The sequence below is a fragment of the Pelophylax lessonae genome (assembly GCF_965119305.1).
Source record: "Pelophylax lessonae genome assembly, chromosome: 3".
Taxonomy (NCBI): Eukaryota; Metazoa; Chordata; class Amphibia; order Anura; family Ranidae; genus Pelophylax; species Pelophylax lessonae.
Genome location: NC_138770.1, coordinates 164,159,591 through 164,186,390, shown reverse-complemented (window position 1 = coordinate 164,186,390; position 26,800 = coordinate 164,159,591). Strand labels below are relative to the sequence as shown.

Below are 26,800 nucleotides of genomic sequence, written 5' to 3'. Positions count from 1 at the left end.
ATTCATGTGTTAGAATGGCCCAATCAAAGTCCAGACCTAAATCCAATTGAGAATCTGTGGCAAGACTTGAAAATAGTTGCTTACAGACGCTCTCTATCCAATCTAGCAGAGCATGAGCTATTTTGCAAGAAGAATGGGCAAAATTTTCGCTCTCTAGATATGCAAAGCTAGTAGAGACAAAATACATGCAGCTGTAATTGCAGTGAAAGGTGATTCTACAAAGTATTGACTCGGAGGGCTGAATACAAATGCACGCCACACTTTTCAGATATTTACAGTATTTGTAAAAAAATGTGAAAACCATTCGTCATTTTCCTTCCACCTCACAATTATGTGCCACTTTGTGTTGGTCTATCACATAAAATTCCAATAAAATAAATTGTAACATGACAAAATGGGTAAAATTCCAAGGGGTGTGAATACTTTTTCAAGGCACTGTAAATAGTGGATGTGTATAGATAATTTCTGGGGCACAAGGTTATTGTTTATTGTCACTTTAAGCATGCAACAATTTTTCTCACTGTAAATATCAAAGAAAAAGAGAAGAGCCAACAGCAAGAATGTTTCAGAGAGATAATACATTTTGATGTCCTATTCAGAGTGTACCTTCTTTTGCTCTCTGGCCATTTTCCTCATGTTAACACTCTGTTCTTCATTTTCATATTTTTCTGTGAAGGTGTCCAGAATCTCATAAAGCTCTTCAGCCAGGGAAGGGCGCGGAATCTCACCAAACAATATCTCATTGGCCCGAATGTCCTCCTGACAGTAAAATCTACAATAAAACACAACTAAAGTACTGTGCCTGGAAAAAGAACATGTTCAAAAGAGAGTAGACACAAATAATTTGAGAAATGTGATAGCTGTGAAATCAGGTAAATTATTAGCAGATCTGCCTTTTTGGACCGTCCAAGAATATGTGGTATTTTTATGCTGAAACAGTGTGATATCTTACATTTCTACTGTGATTAAAATATCCGGAGAAAGCAAAATGATAAATGACAACATCTGGAGTTTTTTAAAATGTGATTCCACACTATGTCCAAAATCAAATAATTTTGTCACCCTGGTGAGGCATAAGGGCCTTTACCTAAGTCTTAGTCTTGTGCCATAGTCTGGGATCTATCATGTAAACTGCTTGCAGTGTTGTTTCAAGTCAAGTTTCCGCTTTGTCTACAATATTTAAGAAGTAAGTGAAACTTCACTCTCTCAATCAGGACTGATTATTTTTATTCCTCACGCTGCAAGCATTAGTAAGTAGAGGAAAGTATGTCATACTTTTTATTTTTTTTTTACATGTCTTTAGGTTTCTTTGTTTTTCTGGTTTCTTGACTAGTCAAATGATTTCATACATCCCAGGAGTCTTCAGGAGGGTCAACAACTGGGTTACTTTTTAAGTAACCCAACAGTCTTCGGGAGGGGAGGGGAGGAGGAGGGGCTTTCTCAGCTAAGAACACTCTCCTGCATGCATGCTTGAGCTAAAGGCAGATGGATTTAAAAATGTAAATGCTACATGAATCATTCGCCCTTACTCAAGATGGCCACAGCCAGAAATGCTAGGTGGTTGTTTTTCAAAGTGATTTCTCAGCAAAATAAAGTTAAGCGACTTTGGCTAGATGGGGGATTTGCTTTGAATATTCTTCACTTTTAATAAAGGACTTGTCAAAAACTGTCTCTTGTTTTTTTATATACACTAAACTGCATTTTTTTCCCCAGTAGTTTTTACTGTAGTTTTAAAAGCAGTATACAGAGATATATACTTAAGCAATCATCATCAGAAAATTAGCAATATCAAGATGCAATTGCAATAAAATCAGCATCTAGATTTCAAGGAAAAACCCATAAACAATATCATATGGCAATATATATCAAATAACATTATAATAAATTGGTGATCACCAATAGCAGCCATATATCAGAACTGTGAAAAGAATGTAAACTGAGACCAATCTACGTGGCCCACATCAGACGGTCCTGGTCATTTAACATATGTAATAACCAGAGAACTATGAAAGTAAGAAAAGGAAAAAAGAATAGAACGAGAGACAGGAGAGTACGGAAAAGTCTATCCCCCTAGTCCTGGCCCCCCTAAGAATGCAACTCAACACTCAGGGAGCCTGAAGATATGCTACCCAGGGATTCCACACTTTCTCAAACCTGGTTTGTCTATCATTGTGAATACTGGTCAGTTTTTTGTTAGTCATAATCCAGGATATTTTATGTTTGACCATCATAATATTTAGCACCAGTGATTTACATGAACGCGCTATGGTTATTTTAGCAGCTAGGGAAATAAAGAATATGGGGGTACGTAGATGCCTAGGGATCTCCCCTGATAGGTCGGCAAGCAGCGCTGTCGTAGCAGCTTTGGGAACATCTGCCTTGTCACCGAATGGATCAGGTTGAACATCCTGATCCAGAAGCACCGGACCTTCCGACAGGACCACCAGATATGGTACATATCACCTTTCTGTCCACATCCCCGAAAGCATAGGGATGAGGTACCAGGATGCAGCTTTGCCAACCTTGATGGAACAAGATACCAGCGTGACATCACTTTGTAATTCGCCTCCACTAAAGAGGTGTTAATTATACCTCTGTGCACCATAGTTGACCATTTTGTCCACACCTCCTCCTCAATTGTTTGATATGAAGGTTTGTCACCCTGATTGTTGAATAGGGCGTATAGTTCCGTAATCCCCCCTCGTGGCTCCAACCCACGCATGCATCTATTCTCAAACAGGGTCCTAGTACTGCACTTTTTTCCCACTGCATTTTTTTAGGGGTGAATGGGTAGGGGTACCCATACTCATTTACAAAGGGGGGGGATCTAGGGGCTGTAACGGAACTCCGACCCACTCTTTACTTGTGGTCCTCCGTCAGTATACTGCTTCCTCCCAGTCGTGAACATATATATATATACCAGATTTTCCCAGCCGCCCCATACAAAGCCGGCCAACAACTTAGCTTGTACTGGAATCTCTCTTTATTGAACAGTCACACAGAATGTATATACAGCATGGACCTTACCCTCCTGATCAGATTACCACACACAGGTCAGGGGTTGCCTGATTACATTATCATATGCAGATGAAATTGTATACAGAAGTAGAATTAACATATCTAAAGAACAACCAACACAAACAGTATGCTATTTCCACTAAGCAACTAACAGATGACAATGAATCAATCAACCTGAGCCAATTACCTAGCAGACTTTCTGTCCTCAAGCTCCTGAAATACAATACACATTATCTCAATACACAAACAATAGGGAAAACCTGTCTCTGACATTGAAGGACATGGAACAGAAGCCAATGTGATTAGCTCTTTCAATGAACATGTTCAGAATCAAACAGGAATAGACCTCACATATTTCTTGAGATATATTGTTGATAGATATTACTCTCCCATTTGAAGTTATCCAAACCATAAAGTATCTGTCTTTCACTCCCATTGACAGTGAGTACCGTCACAGGGGCCCCCTTGTTAAAGGGGGTTTCCAGATTCCTAAAAGCCCCCTGCCACACACCCCCACAATCACCACCCAGGGTTGTCGGGAAGAGGCCCTGGTCTCTACCAACATGGAGACAAGGCGCTTTGGGGCAGGGGTCTAAAGGGTCTGGTATGGTCTTACGGGGGGCCCCATGCCAAAATTGATTGAAAACGTTTTTTCTTATACCAAACTCAAAGGGCCTGGTATGGTAGGATAAAAGTTCAATCCCGTTCATTGAAGCTGCATGGAAGTCTGACATGAAGTTACAGAGCAAAGTCAGATTGGAATTCATACGACTTTCGTGTCGATCAGTTTGAACATAGCCTTACTCAGTTGCCTCTTGCAGCAAAAGCCATAGTTACATAGTTACATAGTTAGTGAGGTTGAAAAAAGACATCAGTCCATCCAGTTCAACCTATGGTTTGCATGGTTTGCAAAGAGAGGATTAAGCAAGTGGACCAAGCAAAAAGCTTACAAAGCATCAAAGGAATCTCATTGTTGGATGGTATCAGTCAGGCGAAGGGTACAAAAAACCATTAGATATACAGTACCATGGAACACAGTAAAGACAGTCACCAATAAGTGCAGAAAATATGGCACAACAGTGAGATTACCAAAAACTGGACATTTCTCCAAAATTGAAGTAAAAAAGAAGAAGAAACCTGGTCCAGGAGGCTGCCAAGAGGCCTACAGCAACATTAAAGGATCTGCAGGAAATGTCTGGCAAGTACTTGTTCTATACTACATGTGACAACAATCTCCTGTATTCTTAACACGTCTGGGCTGTGAGGTAAGTTGGCAAAATGGAAGCCTTTTCCTACTAACAAAAATCATCCAAGCCCGATTTTATTTTGGAAAAGACCCACATCAAGTCTGCCAAAAGAATGTACGATAATGTATTATGGTCTTAGGAGACCAAAATGTAACTTTTTGGCTATAATTCCAAACATTATGTTTGCGCAAAAGCAACACTCAACTCCTGTCCTGAAGATACACATTAGTGTGAATCGCATTGTACCAGGTGGCAGCATATAATGTGAGTTAAGCGGTCATCCATTTTTTTGGTTTCAGTTGTTTTTATGCGTTTGGATTTTATCCTGATGTTTTAACTGTATGTCCAAGTACTGCAATAAATACCACACTATGAAGTCAATTTTTTGTTTCTTGCTTACGGTAATTTGGATCCTATGAAGGGAGTACTACTCAGAGAAAGGAGATAGTCGGGGAAGGAGTTTCCAGTTTGATGCCTGCTACCAGTATCCACTTCACCTGTAACGCTGCTTGAAATCCAGTTGGCGGTGAGTGCGCATTGCATGGGGATGAAGGCTGATGATTGGTGATTGCTTACTTATCTGCATGTATTGTCACTATACTCACCTGGGTGCGATTATCGCTTATTTTGGGCAGTATTGCACCATATTAGTTTCTTTTTTGGATTTATTTTTGGAGTGCTATTATCGAGGATTACTAAGAAGAAACAAGTGTCCTCTGAGGGTGATGCTGTTTGTTCATGTTTGCTGCACTCATTTTTGCACTATTCAGAGAAAAGAGAGAGCCTGGGAAAGAGTTTGCAGTTTGATGCCTGCTGCCAGTGATTTCTTCACCCATACTGCGGTTTTAAAAATCCAGTTGGCAATGGGGTGAAGGCTGGTGACCGGTAAGTGCACACTCATCTGCACATATTGTCACTATACCCACCTGGGTGCGATTATCGCTTATATTAAACAGTATTACACAATATTAGTTCCTAAATAATAAAATCATAAATATCGAGTATTACTAACAAGAAACATCTGTCCCCTGAGGGTGATGTTGTTTATGCATGTTTGCTGCACTTAAGCAGCCAATATTTCTGGTAAGCTTGTGATCTTAATCACTGGAAGAATATTCTTAAGCCCCGTACACACGTACCGATGGTCGGCATACAAATGTTCCTCTTTTCTCCCCGGGATGTCGGTGTCTGCTGAAAAGTGCAAAGACAGCACAAGGACAGCACAAGAATTTTGTCCGCCGACTGCAGAAGTGATGTCATGTAATGGTTAACTTTCCCTGTGTTTTCTATTTTCTGAGCATGCCCAGTCTTGCAAATCTGCGGTCTGTCGGCCGAATTGTGTACTGACAGGCGAACAATCGTCCGTTCTGGTGTCGGCATACAAAAATTTTCATGTTTGCAAGAAAGACTTTTGTCCGCGGATTGTGCGCAGACATCTGTCGGAGGCACCATACTAACACGCGTACAATCGGCAGATCCTTCGTCCACCGACGTTTGTATGCCGACGATCGGTACGTGTGTACGGGCCTTTACTCTTCAAGTATGTCATTTGAAACCACAGTAGGATATTTTCTGTTTATCACAGGATACAGAGGGACTGTTTATACTTTTATCTGTGGACTATTTATTTTTTGCACATATGCAGCGCTGCATATATTTTTTGACTATTTTGGAGTTTAGGTTTTGGTATACCACCTTTTTTTTCTAGCAGCTGTGTAGCAGTGTACATAGTACTCACTATTTATATTTTATTTTTGAACATTTTGGACTTCCCAATACGTTCAGTCCAGGTGACAATGATCACCTTGCCCACTTTTAATAAAAGCAATAATTATTGATAATATTATGTACATCAGCTTAAAAACTGCAATGTTTTCCAAAAATAAATATCTGGAGAGTGAGGGTAGAGTTGGGCTAAACTTCCACACAGCCAACCACTGGTTTAAAAACATAGAAAACATAGAAGAATAAAGGCAGCAAAATACAAAGTTTTTTAACCTCTTTCCTGGACTTGCTCTGTCTTATTGTGTTATCTTTTGAGTCGAAGTCTCTAGAACTAAACACATTTTTCAAAATGAGGTCCAGCTAAAGATCTAAATAAGGTCCATCTAAAGATCTATATACTGTAGGGAAACCTTTACCTCTTCCTCCTGCTGGTGATTCTGTGATACATCCCAGAATTGTATTCACTTTACCCAATGCCAGGCTATACTGTTTGCTCATTTTGCAATTTTCTTACTAATTATCCCCCAATTTATTTCCTCACTAGTTCTGGCCATTTGTGGACCCCAATATTGTACTCTTTCAGATTCTTTTGTCTTTAGGAATGTTGCAGCACAGTTTTTACTGTTTTGACTAATATTCCATAATAGATGAACCATGTTTCATGTTACAAACACCTCCAGTAATATCAACACTACTGTACACCTTTGTGTGTCGTCATCAGAAAAAAGACACACACACACACACCAAACTCACAAACAGATTTAATAATATCTTTTTTATATACTTCTCTGTCAGATATATTTTCTGTTTCCTTGTACTTACTATATACATATTTGTTATTACTGTACTTCTTACCTCTTCTTACTACAGTAAACCATAGTGGTTCTCTTACTAATTTTCCTGACATAAAATAAAGTTGCCTGCAGGATAGTAGACTTTAATTGTGCAAGAAACCCCTTTAGATTCCTCCAACACATCTTTGCTTTTGCTTGAAGGCACAGTTTGAAAACTCCAGTTAATGTCCTGCATGTTAAAGTCGCCCATAATTAAAACCTCTCTCCTCTTTTATTTGAGCAATCACATCACTCAACAAGTTATCATAATCCTCATACTGTCCTGGGGGCTGGTATACTACACCATTTCTAAGAGAAGATGCCTCTCTTTGGTTGTAGGCAGACCCAGAGGGTTTAAGTTCATTTATTTCCTAAATTAATGTTAGTTTTGTGATATTCTTGCTCTTCAATGTGAATCTAATTGGTGACTGTAGGGAAATAACTCTAGTTTTATGTAATGTACTGACATTTTAATGTATCAAGCACCAGGTGTTTAGAGAAAGATATCTTGCCAAAGGACAGAGATACTTGTCATTAGAATTTCAACAATCAAACAATCAGTTCTACATTACACTTGTATTTTTGCAGTTGTTAATCATTTAATGCAAACCATCATGGAAAGAAAGTGTAAACCCGGATTTTTTTTTTTCAATATTTTTACATCATATCTCATTGTATACAGTATTATTACATCATTTTTGTGTATCTGTTGCAAAGTTTCATACCTGGACATCATGCCAGGTAAGAAACAGCACGCTTCCTGTTGCAGGCTGACAAGCCATGGTCTCACAAAAAGTAGCAGCAATGTCAGCTTCTTTTGGTTGTCCATTTGGCAGTCTATCATGGTCCGCAGGAGATTTTTCACAGACCTGATAAAGAACCCAATGACCAAGCGTGTATGGTAGGCTATTACTTATCTCCATGTAAAAAACGTTGCAACAGATTCACAATACATGTTTACTTAGAGCGGTAGTAAACTTCCTCCAATAAATAAAAAGTTGAGAGACTTACCTTGAAGTGAAGCTGTCATCACTGACAGGGCTTCCATCCTTACTCAGTCTTCCTTCCAGGTTTGCGGGCTCTGGTCATTTAAATGAACAAGCCCTGACCACATTACTCCCGTTGCATGTGCACGGGAGTCAGGGCCACAGCACAGAGTTCTGAAAGGAAGACATGAGCATGACGTCACCGGCTGCTGCTCACTGTAATATCTCCTAAACGGTTTAGGAGGTATTTATTTTACCTACAGGTAAGCTTTATAACTACTACTTTAATGAAGGTTTATACAGTGAAACATGACGACAAAAATATTGAAAAATAGATATAACATTTAAACACTATTTAAATTTTCCGCTGTGTAGCCAGCTCCATAAATTGTGTTCTTTTTGCGGTTTTTCTCCCTCACTGTGGGGATCCTTGGTTGAAAATCCAAGATTCCTGTGAATTTTTAACTTTCAGCAAAGGGCTAAACAAGCAGACCGAACGGTACCCTGCTTCTGCCTTCAGTAACAGAACACTTTAGTCCACCCTCATCTGTTACAGCTTCTCACAGAAAAAAGGAGGTAAAGAATATACAGTGACAAACTAAATTTCATTTATTTAGATCAATTGTTCTGATATATTAAGTATACCATATCTCTTTTATAAGTTTCTTACAAATGTTTTCAGGCTTCTTGTGCTTGCTCCCTATCCTCCGCTGAGGCACCTTACAGCTACTAGTGTAGCGAGAGCAGTGCCGTTATTTCTTTTCACGTGCTCCACTCTTCGAGTGCTACAATTTCCATAGAGCTGAATGTGTTTGCATATTGATGTGTAGTCTATCTTGGGTGTGAGCAGGAGTGGGTAGCTGCATATACATACACAAGGGGGGGCATGTAGAATGAACATAGCCACCCTAGAACAAGAGGTCTGAGAACAGCAGAAAAAAGCTTGCATTTGAGAGCTGAAATAAAGAAAAAGAGATAAAGAAGGTACATTCTAGTTACAGAGGGGAAAATAATTTGATCCCCTGCAGATTTTGTAAGTTTGCCCACTTACAAAGAAATGAAGGGTCTATCATTTTTATTATAGGTGTATTTTAAATGATAGAGACAGAATATCAACCAGAAATCCAGAAAAAGCACATGATACAAATGTTATAAATGAAGTTGCAGCTCAGTGAACAAAATAGGTATTTCATCCCCAAGCAAAACAAGACTTGCTTGGTGGAGAAACCCATGTTGGCAAGCACAGAGGTAAGACATTTCTTGTAGTCAGTTACCAGATTTGCACACATCTCAGAAGGGTTTTTGGTCAACACATACTGAAACAGTGTTGATGGTTAATAGGCCAACCAACTTTCCCATTTACGGTCAAATATAAGCATGGAGTCCATGAGAGTATGATGCACCCTCTCCATCAATCTGATAGACTCCATACAGAGAAGCACTTGCGACCAAGGTGCTGATGGGAACTGCCAGTTATGGCCCATTGAAACACCTTCATAGAGGTCTGTTGCCAAAGAGACTGCGAAGTTCTACAGCTCCAGAAAGTATGTAGGAGTGTGCCCATGTCACCACATCCCCTGAAACATGTGTCGGGCACTAATGGGTATATTCTGTGCAGCCTGACCGGGGTGTAGTACCAGCGGGTATGAAGCTTAACTACAGTCTCCTTGATGGCTACAGAGCGAGTACATTTGTGCATATTTGATACCATGTCATGCCAATCCTGATTTAGCTATAGCATCATGATCATTTAGGTATTTATAGAAGATGGAGATAGTTCCCCCGACTCTAGAACTCTGGCCACATAGACACTCAAAAAGGTGACTTGGCCTCTCCCCCATCCCGCTCTAGGATGGTGGAAAAAAACTTGCAGATATTTATAGAAATTGGAACCAGGGAGCCCATAGTTCTGTTGAAGAAACTCCAATGAGCCAAAAAAAAGGAGCCTTGTAGCAATGAGTCCAAGGTCACCAGGTCTTGTGCAATCCAGTTAGCAAACTCTAGCCCTGTATTGAAGGCTGGGGAGAACATAGGCTCACCTAAAAAGGTGGTCAAGCGGGAGGGTCTAGAAAGCAACTTAAATTTCTCCTTATAGAGAGACCAGAGACAAAGGGGCTGGCCCACAATACCATTAAGTGCTGCAACATCTTTTGGGCTAATGGAGCACGACCAGAGGAGGCCTAGGCCTCCTCTAGATTGGACTCTATACATCAGCGAGCGACCCATACAAGGCATTTTTCCAGATAAATTTGAACAATTCAGTCTGGATTGACCCCATCGTTGAACGTGATACACAGAGAGATAAAGTAAAACAACAACTTAGGGAGGACAGACATTTTCACAACCTGTAGCCTACCGAAAAATGATATACTGTATGACGACTACATGGAAAGCAAACGCTTAATTTTTTAAAAAGCTTGTGGGTAGTTATGTGTGTACATCAGCTTGAGGGAGGGAGCTAAGCAAATCCCCAGGTACTGTAAAGTGACGTTACTCCATGAGAACTTAAATTTGTCTTTAATGTTGTTCAGTAAGGCTTGTGGAATGTTAATGGGCATGGCTATGCATTTAGATGGGCTCACCCCGAGGCCTGTAAGGTTAGAAAGGTAGCAAGAGTGGAAAGGAGGTTGGGCAGGGAGATTAAAGGGTCAGTTACAAACAGGAGGACGTCATCCCCGTAAAGGCTTAATTTAAATTCCTGATTATTTTTAACGTATCCTCTAAAATTAGGATTGGAAACAATGGAGCGAGCCAGTGGCTCAATTGCCAGGGCGAATAAAAGGGGGGAGAGGGGGCATCCCTGTCTTGTTCCACGGCCCAGAGTGAAGGGATTGGAGTTGCAGCCAGGAAGTTTAATGGGAGTCTGAGGACTACAATATAAGGCCCGAAAGCCATTAACAGATTCACCATTAAAGCTGAATTTGGACAGAATAGTATCTAGGTAGAGCCAGAGGATGCTATCAAAAGCCTTGTTAATGTCAAGGCTCAAGAGTAGGACCTTGCGGGAAATAACATCAGACATACATTATCCTTAATTTGTCGGGATGGTATAAATCCGGTCTGGTCGGGAGAGATAAGTGACATGATCACTGACGCCAAGCAATCAGCCAAAAGTCGGCCACATTTTCTGAGGTAGGGTATGGTCCTTACCTGACTTTGGAGTTAGGGACATGTTCACCAGTAGAATATCCTCTGGAAAGGGATCTCCCGTTAGGATGCTGTTAAGCAATTTGGCCATTTGGGAATCAAGGACCCTGCAATTTTTTTAAAAATAAGGTACAGTAAAGCTGTCTGGGCAGAGGGCCTTAGATGATTTTAGGGAAGAAATAATAAAGGCAATCTCCTCCTTATTTGCAAGGTGCGTTTAAACTTTGTACCTGTTCAGCAGTGAGCATAGGTAATATGACAAGGATAAAGGATCTGAAAGAAGTTTTTGGTAATTGATTTTTAAAGCATCCTTAGGGTGAGATGTACACTCCTCACATTTTTTTTTATATTTTATTATATCTTTTCATGTGACAACACTGAAGAAATGACACTTTGCTACAATGTAAAGTAGTGAGTGTACAGCTTGTATAAACAGTGTAAATTTGCTTGTCCCCTCCAAATAACTCAACACGCAGCTGTTAATGTCTAAACCACTGGCAACAAAAGGGAGCACACCCCTAAGTGAAAATGTCCAAATTGGGCCCAATTAGCCATTTTCCCTCCCCGTTGTTATGTGACTCGTTAGTGTTACAAGGTATCAGGTGTGAATGTGGAGCAGATGTGTTAAATTTTGTTTTATCGCTCTCCCTCTCTCATACTGGTCACTGGAAGTTCAACATGACACCTCATGGCAAAGAACTCTATGAGGATCAGAAAAAAAAGAATTGTTGCTATACATAAAGATGGCCTAGGCTATAAGAAGATTGCCAAGACCCTGAAACTGAGCTTCAGCACGGTGGCCAAGATCATACAGCGGTTTAACAGAACAGGTTCCTCTCAGAACAGGCCTCACCATTGTCGACCAAAGAAGTTGAGTGCACGTGCTCAGCGTCATATCCAGAGGTTGTCTTTGGGAAACAGACATATGAGTGCTGCCACCATTGCTGCAGAGGTTGAAGGGGTGAGGGGTCAGCCTGTCAGTGCTCAGACCATACGCCGCACACTGCATTAAATTTGTCTGCATGGATGTCTTCCCAGAAGAAAGCCTGTTCTAAAGATGATGCACAAGAAAGCCCGCAAAAAGTTTGCTGAACACAAGCAGACTAAGGACATAGCTTACTGGAACCATGTCCTATGGTCTAATGAGACCAGGATATACTTATTTGGTTCAGATGGTGTCAAGCATGTGTGGCGACAACCAGGTGAGCAGTACAAAGACAAGTTTGTCTTGCCTACAGTCAAGCATGGTGGTGGGAGTGCCATGGTCTGGGGCTGCAGGAGTAATGCCGGCACTGGGGAGCTACAGTTCATTAAGGGAACCATGAATGCCAACATGTACTGTGACATACTGAAGCAGGGCAGTATTCCAACATGATAACGACCCACAAACACACCTCCAAGATGACCACTACCTTGCTAAAGAAGCTGAGGGTACAGGTGATGGAGTGGCCAAGCAGGCCTCCAGACCTAAACCCTATTGAGCATCTGTTGGGCATCCTCAAATGATAGGGGGAGGGAAAGGTCTCTAACATCCACCAGCTTCGTGATGTCATCATGGAGGAGTGGAAGAGGACTCCACTGGTGTACTCACTTTTGTTGCCAGCGGTTTAGACATTAATGGCTGTGTTGAGTTATTTTGAGGGGACAGCAAATTTACACTGTTATACAAGCTGTACACTCACTACTTTACATTGTAGCAAAGTGTAATTTCTTCAGTGTTGTCACATGAAAAGATATAATAAAATATTTATAAAAATGGGAGGGGTGTACTCACTTTTGTGAGATACTGTAAAAAACACAGCATGATGCAATTTGCTCCAGCAGGGGAAAAAAATCTTTCCTGATCCCTCAAGAGCCTATCGGATATTCCCTGGATCAACTTTACCTATAATTGTTAGTATCCAGTTATATTACGTGTACCTAGGAAAAAATCCAGGCCTTTCTCAAAACAATCTACTGAGCTAGCCAGAACCAGCTCACGAGGAAGTCTATTCCACATTTTCACAGCTCTTACTGTGAAGAAGCCTTTCCATATTTGGAGATAAAATCTCTTTTTCTCCAGACGTAGAGAGTGCCCCCTTGTCTTCTGTGATGACCTTATATTGAATAACTCAACACCAAGTTCACTATATGTACCACTTATGTATTTATACCTGTTGATCAAAACCCCACCCTAATCTCCTCTTCTCAAGAGAGAATACATTCAGTTCCTCTAATCTTTCCTCATAGCTGAGCTCCTCCATGCCTCTTAGGTGTCCAAAGCATTTTGCTTTCTGTTAATTTGGTTTAGCATATCTGGAGATGGGGTTTGGCTATGCTGGTGATAAGAGTTTATCTAGGTCAATTGTAAGGGCGTGTATTTCGTAAATTTTTTGGCGTTTTCTAGATGTGGCGATTTCGATGAGATGGCCTCTAATTACTGCCTTGTGTGCTGCTCACAAGGTTTAGGGGAAATCTCTTGGTTATGGATAAAATAGTCAAAGAGATAGTCTGATATTTGGGCTACTATTGCGGGGTCAGTGAGTAAGGAGTCGTTAAGACAACAGGTCCCTGTAGCAGGGGAGAGGCCCATATGGGAACAATTACAAGACACTATCTGATGGTCGGACCATGGGCAGACATGGATTATAGCTGTTGTTGAGTTTGCCAACAAGACAGGGGAGCAATAAATGTAGTCCAACCGAGAATAACTATCATGGGGATGAGAGTAAAAAGTGTATTCTCAGGCTCCCACATTATGAGCTCTCCAAGTGTCCATCAGTTGATGTGATTAAAGTAGGTGTTGGAGAGACTTGGGGAAGGCATTAGCCAAAGTCGGCTTTGGTGTAGATTGGAATGAGCCACCAGGTTAAAATCTCCTCCTATAACTAGGTGGGGAGAGTAAAATCTATTTAATACCTGAAAAAATGCTTTGAAAAAAGAAGCCTAGGACTCATTTGGAGCATACACAGAGGCCAAGGTGACTATTTTACTGTGCATAGAGCCCTTAATAAATATAAAACGACGATCAGGATCTTTATAGACCTGCTGCACACCTAAAATAACAGTGCTTCTAATCAGTATAGCTACTCCCCTCGACCTGGATTCATATGTAGTAAAATAGCATTGTTTAAACGACTTGTCAAAGTAGGATGGGTAGTTATTAGTGGAGAAATGTGTCTCCTGCAATAAGAGAATATCTGCACCCAGGGTTTTATAGGAGCGGAAGGCTTTACGCTTTTTGTGTGGGAAATTAAATCCCTTGAGGTTGTGGGAAATTACATTAGGACCCATTTTAACATCGAAGGAAACAGCAGAAGGAATCCAGGTTGTGGGGATCGCATGTGGACCACCATACAGTACCAGACCCAAAACATAAAATAGGGAAAGTAAGCGCCAAGAGAAGGCACATTGCCATCCATGGTTCATCTTAGATGAGGTAGAGTTAGGATCAGTCAACCCGAGGAGTGGAGCATAAAAAAAAAAAAAAAAAAAAAGCTTTCAAACATGTTTAACAAGCCAAAAAGTGGCAGTAAACAGTCAAAATGGGTCAGGGGACAAAAATAATCCCCCGGATCAACACAACTTTCTTAACCTGGACCATATAGTCCAATACTCTAATAAACTAAAGCAGTCAAACAAGTTAGTTGTATAATTATGTACGCACAGAGCGCCTGGGGAGTGTCAGTTATGACCAATCTGACCCTAGGGTGTCAGATCTCCAGGTACTAACCAAATTAGAGTAGGGGGGCAATCAAACGGTCATGACAAGACTTCAGCTCAGTCTGGAAAATATCCAGGAACTTCTGAGCATGACGGCAGTGAAAAAAAGGTGACAGCCTTAATCTTTGTGTAAAGGGGTTCCAGAAGCAGAACCTAACGTTGACTACGGCAGTCTCTTCTGGGGGAAGGAGTTGCCCAGATGGAAGCTGGACGAGGGTTGAACGGCATCCTTGGAATCAGTGCAGCATCGAGGAGCCCCAATTTCACCAGTAGCTCCTTGCCCTCCTGAACCGTGGTAACCATGTATGTAGTGCCATCGTGGGGGACTTGTAACTTGAATGGGAATTCCCAATGGTATCTGATCCTTGCAGACTGGAGTAACGTGGTGACGTCTTTCATCTTCCTGCATTTATCCAGGGTGGCTGGAGGGATATCTGTGTATATTTCAATTGAGATCCCATACAACTGAATATTAGGATTGTTACGTGAGGCCCGGAGGATTTCCTCTTTAATCAAGAAATCTTTAAGGCACATCACAATATCCCTCTGGGGTTCTTCTGGTGGAGGTTTAGAGCGCAGGGCTCTGTGGATCCTATCGCAGGTAAAGGCCAAGATAAGAAACTCAGGCAGCAGAGACTGAAATAACTTTTGCATACAGGGAAGTAAATCCATCACAGTCTCTGGGACACCACGCACTCTGAGATTATTGCACCTGTTTCTATTGTCAAGGCCTTCTAAGTGGGCTTGCAGTTGTAGCACCATCTTAGAGAAAGAGATTCATGGTCTTTTCTGAGGTCTGAGTAAGCAAGACTGAGTTCATCATGTTTGGATTTTAACAGGTCAGTTCTGTTGCCAAGAGCTGCAATCTCAAGGGACAGTGTATTGGTGGATTTGTGTAGCTCTGATTTAAATTTCTGAGCTATTTTGTCATACATCACTGGGAGGCTTTCATCTAAGTTAGCTTTGGTGAGCTGAAGTGAGTACTCTCTGTCTCCCAGGGAATGTGCTGGTGAGGATTCTGCAGCCTGGATGTGTTTGTGCCTGCTCCGGCAAGGCACCATCTTGAGCCATCTTGCTCTGCTCCCTCACATGAAGAAGGTATGTCGTTAGAGATCTTTGGGCTGGTTTCTTGCGGCGGGTCTTGGGTGCTGGCATGCGCTGTGTGTTCTGCCGGGGATGCAGGATACTGAAGAGGAGGAAAAGCAGCCCAATAGCCCCGGGGAACCGTTTGAAATCTCCGTCACTCATGGAGCTCATATCTCTTGCTTCCTTCCAGCTTCGCGCCATGCAGGCTCCCCCCCCCCAGGGCCCTATTTTTTGGGGGGAGGAGGGATCGACTACCGCTTTATCTGAAACAGAAACAACTTTGTAGGGGGCTTAAAACTGTGTGAGGAACAGCCAAACTGTGCTACTAAGGTGAGGTTGTGAAAGACATTTTTATGTCACAGATCATACAACACACAAGATAGCTATACTTCATCAGCAAGGTCTCTCACAGGCAAAGGTTTAAAAGCAGACTGGGCTTTCAAGATGTGCTACTCAAGCACAAAGAAACAAGCAACGCTGAGAACTGTACACCCAGTGGTCGGCCAAGGAAACTTAAAAGGTAGCTCCACTTTCATGGGGAAAAAAAAATAGCAAATAAAGAAATTATAATATAGCGTATACAATTGTGACACAAGTCATATTGTAGTTGAATGTTATTAAAAATGACCTTTCCTTTTCTATCTGCAGCCACTGTAATTTTCTGAAAATGCAATGCAATATTGCTACCTGGAGTTGTTTTGTACACAGAATGTGTACTGACCACACCCCAGAAACATAATTTCCTGTTTATGTGATTGGCTCACTGGTTTTCCCAGGAGTCTGCACTAAGACGCAAGTCAGATTTTAGGCATCCCCTGAAATGTAATTTTTGGTGAGATACACCCAATAGGAAATAAAGTCTATAAGGAGGCAGACCCTGCAGATTTCCTCACTAGTGCTCTGCAGGTGCCACAGCTGATTTATAAATATTAAACCATTCCCATTAGATTCATTTTCCCACATGGATACAGAAACACACAGGGATTTCTTCAGAATAGCAAAAGGTAGGAATCTGCAACAAAAGTTGTTATAATCTTTGCAATGTACATAGATCACCCTGAGAGGAATGTTTTTTTCTCAACAAAATTGGAGTTGCGCTTTAATGCACCAGAGGAAAGACATCAGAAGATGTCCAGCAGTTTCTATTGCAATTGGATGATGACCAGCATTGCCTTCAGCACAGAAAAAGACAGAAACCCTTGGGACCCAGGTAAACCCATCTACTGTTCAGAGAAGATTGGCCAGAAGTGGTCTTCATAGAAGAATTGTGGCCAAAAACCCATACCCCTGACGTGGAAACAAAGCTACTCAATTATGCATGAAAACACAAGAACTGGGGTGCAAAAAAACGGCAGCAAGTTCTCTGGACCGATGAGTCAACATAAAAAATATTTGGCAGTAGCAGGAGGCAGTTTGTTAACCAAAGTACAATAATCAGTATCTGCAGGCAACAGTGAAGCATGGTGGATGTTTCTTGCATGTTTGGGGCTGCATTTCTGAAACTGGAGTTGAAGATTTGGTCAGGATCAATGGTATCCTCAATGTTGAGAAATACAGGAAGATACTTATCCACCATGCCATATCTAGTAGGCATGTGATTTGCCCGCAAATGTATTCTGCAGCAGGACAACGACCCCAAACATACATCCAATGTCATTAAGAACTGTCTTCAGCGTAAAGAAGAACAAGGAGTCTGATCTCAACATCATCCCGTCTGTCAGGGATTACATGAAGAGATAGAAGGAATTGAGGTAGCCTTCATCCACAGAAGATCTGTGGCTAGTTCTACAAAATGTTTGGAACAACCTACCTGCTGAGTTCCTTCAAAAAAACTGTAGGCAAGTGTACCTAGAAGAGTTGATGCTGTTTTGAAGGCATTGGGTGGTCACACCAAATATTGATTTGGATTTCTCTTTTGTTCATTCACTTTACATTTTTGTTAATTGATAAAAATAAACTGTTAACACTTCTATTTCTGAAAGGAGTCTTAATTTACAGCATTTTTTTCACACCTGCCTAAAACTTTTGCATAGTAGTATATATCATGAGAGAGAACAGAAATTTACATATCTATATAACTTTGCCATGTATATATAACACAACGAAACAGGACCAAAGCTACAGGTAACTTTTGATGTCGCTCCCAGAATGCCTCTTGCGATCTCAGTATCACATAAATACCTGCTGCATTGCACACTTTTTATAAGAATGATGTCAACAGAGTTCAGTTAATTAATAGACTTACATGAACTTATTTTCTATTATTCAAGAAAAAGTACACTGAAAAGGCACATTATGGGACTTAAACCGGCAAACTATTTAGAATCTAAGGGCAAACTAAGGGTAAAATATCTTTAGCAGCAGAAATGCCAGCTTGAATACAGCCAGTCCCTCTGCTTTCCTATAAAAAAAAAAAAAAACCAAAAAAAAAAAAACGGGACCACACTAGACATGAGAGGACATCTGTCCCAGCGTGGTCAGTTCTCTAGCTGTTCTGAGAACACACCTTTTTCTCCTCCAATGATCAGACTTGTCCTGACACCCCCTTCCCCAGACAGCCATTCATTGGGAAGACCAGTGTACTGCTGTTTTTCCTCCTCTAGCTCTCTGAGCTCATTATGCAGCTGAGAGCAGAGGGAATGTTTTTAAAAGGGAGGGAAGAGGGAATAATGTAATAAAAATCATTTTTTTTTAAATATATCTTTTACACAAATGCTTTGTCTTTTATTTCTATGTTAAAGCATACATTCACCATTTGGGAAAAAATAATAAATGCACATATTTTGGCAGGAAAAAAAAAGTGCATTTATTATTTTTTCTGTAATAAGCCTGGAAAGCATTGCACCCACGATCAGTGGATCGGGGGTGCAATGCCAGACCTCTGCAAACAAGCCCAGCAGCATTCGGCCCATACCTGCATGCAGGATGACTGACTGTTTACAAGCTACAGGGCTTGTGAAGGAACTATGAGCCCAATCATCAGCGACCTCAAAGTCCATTTAGAACTACAAGCCATCAGCCGCAAAGGCTGAGGGTACTTATAGTTCAAGTCATTCACAGGAAACTGTGAATGAATGATGCGGCGGTGTAGGTGGAGTCCTGAACGGTCACATTGGGCCTGATTCATAATACGGCGAATTGGCGTTTCGGCGGGATTTTGCGAACCGGCGAATTTTTAAGTCTGAAATTGGTATTCAAAGAACGGCGGGCGGAAAATAACGCCAACTGTGAGATTCATTAAGATCAACTAATGTCAGGACTGGACTTAAAAACAGTCCAGCTAAAAGGTGGACTAATTTTTTTAAAATCACAAAATATGGCAGGAAAAAAATAAAAAATGTGTGGGAAAGATGTGTTATATGATTTTGAGCTAAACTGCTTTTAAACTGTGTGAAAATGTTAAGTAGAAAAAAAGATATTAATAAAAGTGTAAAATGCAAAAATAGCTCCAGAGTCAATTTCTGGCAGATAGCCCATGTGAGCATGCTCCAAACCAAAAACTAGGCAGAAAATAACGTTTTTGAAAATGTTAGTGGGAGTTTTATTGAATTTGCGGCAAATACCACCGCAAATTTGTGGTAAAACGGCGCTAATAAATTTTTTTCTTTTTTAATTTTTTTTTTTTAATTTTTTTTTTTGCACATATCTATGTATGTCTATATATATATATATATATATATATATATATATATATATATATGAATCACAAAAAAATATATATCTATACATAAATATATATATATATATATATGTGTGTGTGTGTGTGTATATACAGTGGGTACGGAAAGTATTCAGACCCCCTTAAATTTTTCACTCTTTGTTATATTGCAGCCATTTGCTAAAATCATTTAAGTTCATTCTTCTTCCTCATGAATGTACACATAGCACCCCATACTGACAGAAAAACACAGAATTGTTGACATTGTTGCAGATTTATTAAAAAAGAAAAACTGAAATATCACATGGTCCTAAGTATTCAGACCCTTTGCTGTGACACTCATATATTTAACTCAGGTGCTTTCCATTTCTTCTGATCATCCTTGAGATGGTTCTACACCATCATTTGAGTCCAGCTGTGTTTGATTATACTGATTGGACTTGATTAGGAAAGCCACACACCTGTCTATATAAGACCTTCCAGATCACAATGCATGTCAGAGCAAATGAGAATCATGAGGTCAAAGGAACTGCCTGAAGAGCTCAGAGACAGAATTGTGGCAAGGCACAGATCTGGCCAAGGTTACAAAAAGATTTCTGCTGCACTTAAGGTTCCTAAGAGCACAGTGGCCTCCATAATCCTCAAATGGAAGACGTTTGGGACGACCAGAACCCTTCCTAGAGCTGGCCGTCCGGCCAAACTGAGCTATCGGGGGAGAAGAGCCTTGGTGAGAGAGGTAAAGAAGAACCCAAAGATCACTGTGGCTGAGCTCCAGAGATGCAGTCAGGAGATGGGAGAAAGTTGTAGAAAGTCAACCATCACTGCAGCCCTCCACCAGTCGGGGCTTTATGGCAGAGTGGCCCGACGGAAGCCTCTCCTCAGTGTAAGACACATGAAAGCCCGCATGGAGTTTGCTAAAAAACACCTGAAGGACTCCAAGATGGTGAGAAATAAGATTCTCTGGTCTGATGAGACCAAAATAGAACTTTTTGGCCTTAATTCTAAGCGGTATGTGTGGAGAAAACCAGGCACTGCTCATCACCTGTCCAATACAGTCCCAACAGTGAAGCATGGTGGTGGCAGCATCATGCTGTGGGGGTGTTTTTCAGCTGCAGGGACAGGACGACTGGTTGCAATCGAGGGAAAGATGAATGCGGCCATGTACAGGGATATCCTGGACAAAAACCTTCTCCAGAGTGCTCTGGACCTCAGACTGGGCCGAAGGTTTACCTTCCAACAAGACAATGACCCTAAGCACACAGCTAAAATAACGAAGGAGTGGCTTCACAACAACTCCGTGACTGTTCTTAAATGGCCCAGCCAGAGCCCTGACTTAAACCCAATTGAGCATCTCTGGAGAGACCTAAAAATGGCTGTCCACCAACGTTTACCATCCAACCTGACAGAACTGGAGAGGATCTGCAAGGAGGAATGGCAGAGGATCCCCAAATCCAGGTGTGAAAGACTTGTTGCATCTTTCCCAAAAAGACTCCTGGCTGTATTAGATCAAAAGGGGGCTTCTACTAAATACTGAGCAAAGGGTCTGAATACTTAGGACCATGTGATATTTCAGTTTTTCTTTTTTAATAAATCTGCAACAATGTCAACAATTCTGTGTTTTTCTGTCAGTATGGGGTGCTATGTGTACATTCATGAGGAATAAGAATGAACTTAAATGATTTTAGCAAATGGCTGCAATATAACAAAGAGTGAAAAATTTAAGGGGGTCTGAATACTTTCCGTACACACTGTATATATATATATATATATATATAGATATATATATAAACACACACACATATATATGTATATATATATATATATATATATATATATATATATATATGTTTTATTTATTGATTTGCCTATGTGTATATATATATATATATATATATATATATATATATATATGAAAAGGAACACTAACACGGCTCCTTTTGTATATATTGTATATGTGTGAAATTAATATATTTTTGGGTTGGTTAGATATAGAATGTATATGATATAGAATGTAACAATAATATATGTTTTTTTGCATATGTGTATATATGTATATATATATATATATATATATACAAAAAACTATATATTATTGTTACTTCCTATATCTAACCAACCCCAAAAATATATTAATTTCACACATATACAATGTTTCATTTTTGGGGAGAAGCCCTATTAGTGTTGCTTGTCATATATAACAACATACAGTTGTAGGTAGTTCAGGGATTCGAACACCCAAATACACTGTTGCAAGGCAGCGGTGCTAACCACTTAACTACCTAAAGCTAATGACATTTTTTTCAAAGCATGTGTGATTTGTACTTAAAAAAAAAAATAATTATATATATATATATATATATATATATATATATATATATATATTCTATTTAGACCCAATTCAAGCTCAAATAATTTTTATTTATTAAAATTTTTTGATGGACTAATTGAATCAAACTATATTAATTTTTAGAGCCCATTCACATTAGTGCGACTTGTCAGGCAACTTGTCAGCCTGACAAGTCGCGGTATGTCGCGGTCCATTGAGTAGTACAGGACCCGTTCTAATAGGAGCGACACAAGTCACTCCGACTTAGAAAAAGGGTCCTGTACCACTTTGGGGCGACCTCGGAGCGACTTGCATAGACTTCCAGTATGTGAAGTCTCTGCAAGTCGCAGTGCACAGCGGTGCACGCGACTTCACAGGTCGCCCCCCGAAGTCGTGTCGCCTCAATGTGAATGGGCTCTTAAGGTGCCAGTGCATGTATGCTTGGTATAAAGATAACAAGAAACAAAAAAAAAAAAAAAACCTCAGAGACCACAATTCCCATATAATTAACCTAGTTTAGTGAAACTGGAACAAAAATAACCCCTGGGGATTGGGACTTTCAACGGCAAGAATCAGGACTTGAGTATGAAAATATATAAATTTTATTACACATGTTATAAAGGTAAATCATACATAATCACATATAAAGTATATGATAAAAACAAGGTCATAGATACGTCTTGGAAATCTTTTAGTGCTACCATTTGAGTTACTATTTTAATGTAATACTAGTTACTACTTGAATAAGGTTACCTTATTGTGTGCTCGTTTACCCGAAGTACCCGGGGCCCTGGTTGGCCCCCCTAGCTCTGTTTCAGATCCGGGGGACCCCCAGGACCTAGGGTCTATTAGGGTGACGTGAGAAAAAATAGCTTTCACTTCCCTTCCCTTTATTGTCTTACTATCCTTGAGATCTGTTCGAGATCAATATACAATCCTTCCCTTCACTTTTTACATATATTGCCCTGCCTCTGGGGACGACCATAGACAGACAGTTAAAACAAAGCAACCTTTTCATCTATTCCGCGCTACTCAGTCCACTATAACCAACAGTTGACCTATATCTCAATAGTCTAGACTTATAGGTGATCATATCCAAACACACTGTTTACAGCATTTTTCATCCTTCCATCCTTACGATCCATACAAACAAATCCCTCGATAGACATCATGTTTAGGGGTACAGGTTTTGATAATCTTCTCTTGTCCTATAGAGAACATAGCAAAAAAGAAGCCCAGGACACCAAAATTGAATCCTTGATCTTCGAATTAAAAAAAGCGGTAGAAAAGAAAACCAACCTATACCTCCATATTGATAATTTCGAAACATATAATAGAGAAAATCTTAACCCCCTAGGCCTACGAGTCCAAATCTTTCCAACTATTGAGGATCTCGATGAAATCTTTAAATCCAAATGGGAGGCAAATCTACAATTATGTTCAAAGAACATGATGTGCCTCCTCATTGAAGAATACCATAAGAGAATAAAGGGATTAGACCTGACCATTGAGAAACTTTATGAACAATTAGAGACACATTTGGATACCCCAAAATTCATCAATTTGGAAAATAATATAAAAAATCAATTAGATAAAAATATCAAACTGAACATTAACAAAAAGGAGCAGAAACTCTGTAGGGACAGAATAGCCTTCCGTGACAAAAAGGCCTATAAATGGCATCAACGACAAACACAACCTCGCCCTAAAAGACGCGATTTAACCAGAGCCGATCATAATCTAGGCTCAAATTCATCTATAAACTCCTCACTGTCTTCATCTTCACTGCCCACTCTCAATAGGGGCAAACAAGTAAAAACAAAAAGATCCTTTGCCCAAGATGACAACACAAATGCGAGCAAACGCCCCCCAACTCCTTCAGGGCCTCCACTTCCATCAGATACACGACGCTTAGCTCACATGAACTTACCGGTTAAAAACACACTAGAAACCAAACACATAGCAATTACAGATACCACGCATGCCATGGCCGCAGATAACACGGATTTTGAGGATCACTCATGAAACTCAACCTCCTCCAGTGATGACAGTGATATCATCAACCTTTCAGATGACACTCTGTCACCAGCCCAAATATCTTTACTGCGTAAAGGCCTCACTTTCTGTCCTACCACCGATATAGATAAATTTACTTTCAAAAAAGATCTAAATCTATTTGCTCGAAAAATTCTCTTACAAAGTCAACACGCTCAGAAACATAACCCTAAATTACTGCAACCCAAAACCAAAAAATTAGAAACGGAAGCTTTAGATACACTAATCGCCCTACTAGAGGAACAAGATGGTTTAGACCTAATAGACAGGATCGATTTGGACTCGTTATTAAACGAACATCCTCAATCTGGCGCAACAAACCGCTTTCAAAAAAAATCGGATAAATTTCCTGCTCTAAATAGCAATACCAATCTGGCAGCTTTTGTCATGTTGGTATCTCAAGACATTGAGAAAATTAAACTTTCTCCTCAGACTCGAGCTTCTAATCTCAGTCTAGAAGAAAACCAGGCACTTACCGCTCTCACCAAACAATTACAATTGACTATTAAGCCCTCCGATAAGGGGGGCAATATAGTCATTATGCACAACCAACAATACGCCAATATGTGCTGGAAAATCCTTAATAACTCAACTTGGTATCATAAAATATCCAGAACAACCATTGATAAGTATTTTGCAGAATTCTATGCCTTGGTGGACAATGGTTACTTAACAGGTTGCATAGATAAAACCACTTGGGATTTTCTGAGAATCAAATTCCCTACTATTCCTACTTTTTATAGTTTGCCCAAAGTCCACAAAAACAAAAACGACCCGCCTGGACGACCTATCGTCTCGGGCAGGGGCAGTATATCAGAAAACTTAAGTAGATATGTGGACAGCAAACTGTATCCATTCGTGCAAACTCTCCCTTCCTTTGTAAAGGATACCATACACCTCCTTCAATTGTTGGAGGGCATGTCGATCCCTGCGGATGCCCTGCTGGTGGCTATAGATGTTGAAGCACTATACAGCTCCATCCCCCACCAGCAGGGTATCCGCACGGTCGCACATGCCCTCACACAATCCAACTCAGATTCCCCAGCCACACAAAAATTTATTTTACAATCACTTGAATACATTCTCACTCGTAATGTATTCTCTTTCGATGGTTCCCATTTCCTCCAGGTACAGGGCGTTGCGATGGGGACATGTTGTGCCCCATCGTACGCAAACCTGTACCTGGGGGAATGGGAAAGTTCTTTCCTCTCTGAGGAACAACACTTGAAATACACCCAGCACATATTGGCATGGCATAGGTACATTGACGATGTCCTCATTGTCTGGACAGGCAATGAGGAATCACTCCTAGACTGTGTTCACTCTATGAACAGAAACAATTTCAATCTTTCATTCACCCTCAGCTACAATAGCAAGTCCATTGACTTCCTGGACATCACAATTAATAAAAATCAATTAGGAAACATTACTACCACACTATTTAGAAAACCCACCGCTGCTAATACAGTACTTTACGCAACTAGTGCTCATCCAGCTCCTTTAATAAAGTCTATCCCCTACGGGCAATATTTGCGACTCAGACGCAATTGCTCTGAAGATCCCATTTTCAAGTTGGAAGCAGATAAACTTAGAACAAGATTGACCTCCAGAGGCTATACACAAACCTGCCTTAAAAAGGCCTATCGTAGGGCCAAATCGCAACAACGACAAGACCTCATATTCAAAAAATCGATCAAAACTTCACGTGACAATAATCAGATCCAACATCAGGCACGTATTATAACCTCGTATACGAAACAACATGATAGAGTTTACAATGTCCTTAACAAATACTGGCACTTACTTACATGTGATCCACATCTTAATCCCTTTGTTACTGACCAACCGGCGATAACTTATCGCAAGACCCGTTCACTCAAGGACAAGTTAGTTAAAAGTGAATACACAGGCGAATTTCGCCAAGATCCCTGTAAACGCTTAGGAACTTTTAAGTGTGGAGGGTGCAATATATGCCAATACATCTGCACAGACCCTAATATAATTCTGCCTAATGGATCCCCATACAGACCTTTACATTTCTCTAATTGTCAAACGATAGGAGTAGTCTATCTCCTCCTCTGCTGCTGTGGGTGCTTTTATGTCGGGAAAACGAAAAATGAATTTCATAAACGAGCTCAACGACATATTACATGTATGCGCCAACGCAATCCCGATCTCCCTCTTGGGAGACACGTCCTGACCACACACAGCGGCATTTTCCCACGCTGTTTTTTTGTCATCCTTGACCGCGTACACCCCAGCAGCAGAGGAGGAGATTGGGACAAAACTCTTTTACAGAGGGAATCCAGATGGATCCATAACCTTAGAGCTACCATCCCCCCAGGACTCAATGAAAGCATCAGCTTCAAGCCCTTCCTTGAGGGGTTTTCATCAGGAGGATGGGATCCATAATCTATCTGTGGTTAAACGACAACACTATGGGGCAATGTTCTTCTATGTAATATCTGCTTCATTTTAAAAACTACCAAATGTATATATATACCCATTACATATTGGACACGATTCCCTTTTTTCTCCCTCTTGAGGACATTATCCTATGACAACACCCTGGGGCAATGTCTTTAAATATAATTCATGTTTCACTTTAAAATTACCAAAACACATCTACATACCCATAATATATGGGACATGTTCTCTTTTTCCCCCTCTCATTCACATGTACAGAAAAAATAAATTTCTCTACATCATATAACATATAAGTACCACTATGTGGTTATTCAATATACCCTTCTTGCAGTGGCTTTTTGCTCCTGTTTTTCATTGAATGCTATTTCAAAGTATCCAATATCAATTCATATCTTTTTTCTATATTTTGCCTCTTTTTTATGCAAACATGTGGCTATTCAATACACCTTCCTTGCAGGGGTCTTTTGCTCCTGTTCCTATTGAATGCTATTTCAAAGTATCCAATATCAATTTACATCCGCCTTCTTATATTTGCATTTTTGTGTAAACATAGAGTTTGCCTTGTTTATATGTTTTTAGTCTTGGTTTTG

The 26,800-nt window shown here is 40.4% G+C and overlaps 1 protein-coding gene across 1 annotated transcript in view; it reads right to left on the bottom strand.

Moving 5' to 3' along the window:
- SH3YL1 (SH3 and SYLF domain containing 1) overlaps positions 1-26,800 on the bottom strand; it is a 269,051-nt gene that overhangs the window by 105,738 nt on the left and 136,513 nt on the right. Inside the window, exon 7 of the mRNA XM_082251297.1 lies at positions 607-772. Coding sequence (XP_082107423.1) covers positions 607-772 — 166 coding nt within the window. The remainder of the gene's footprint in view (positions 1-606; positions 773-26,800) is intronic.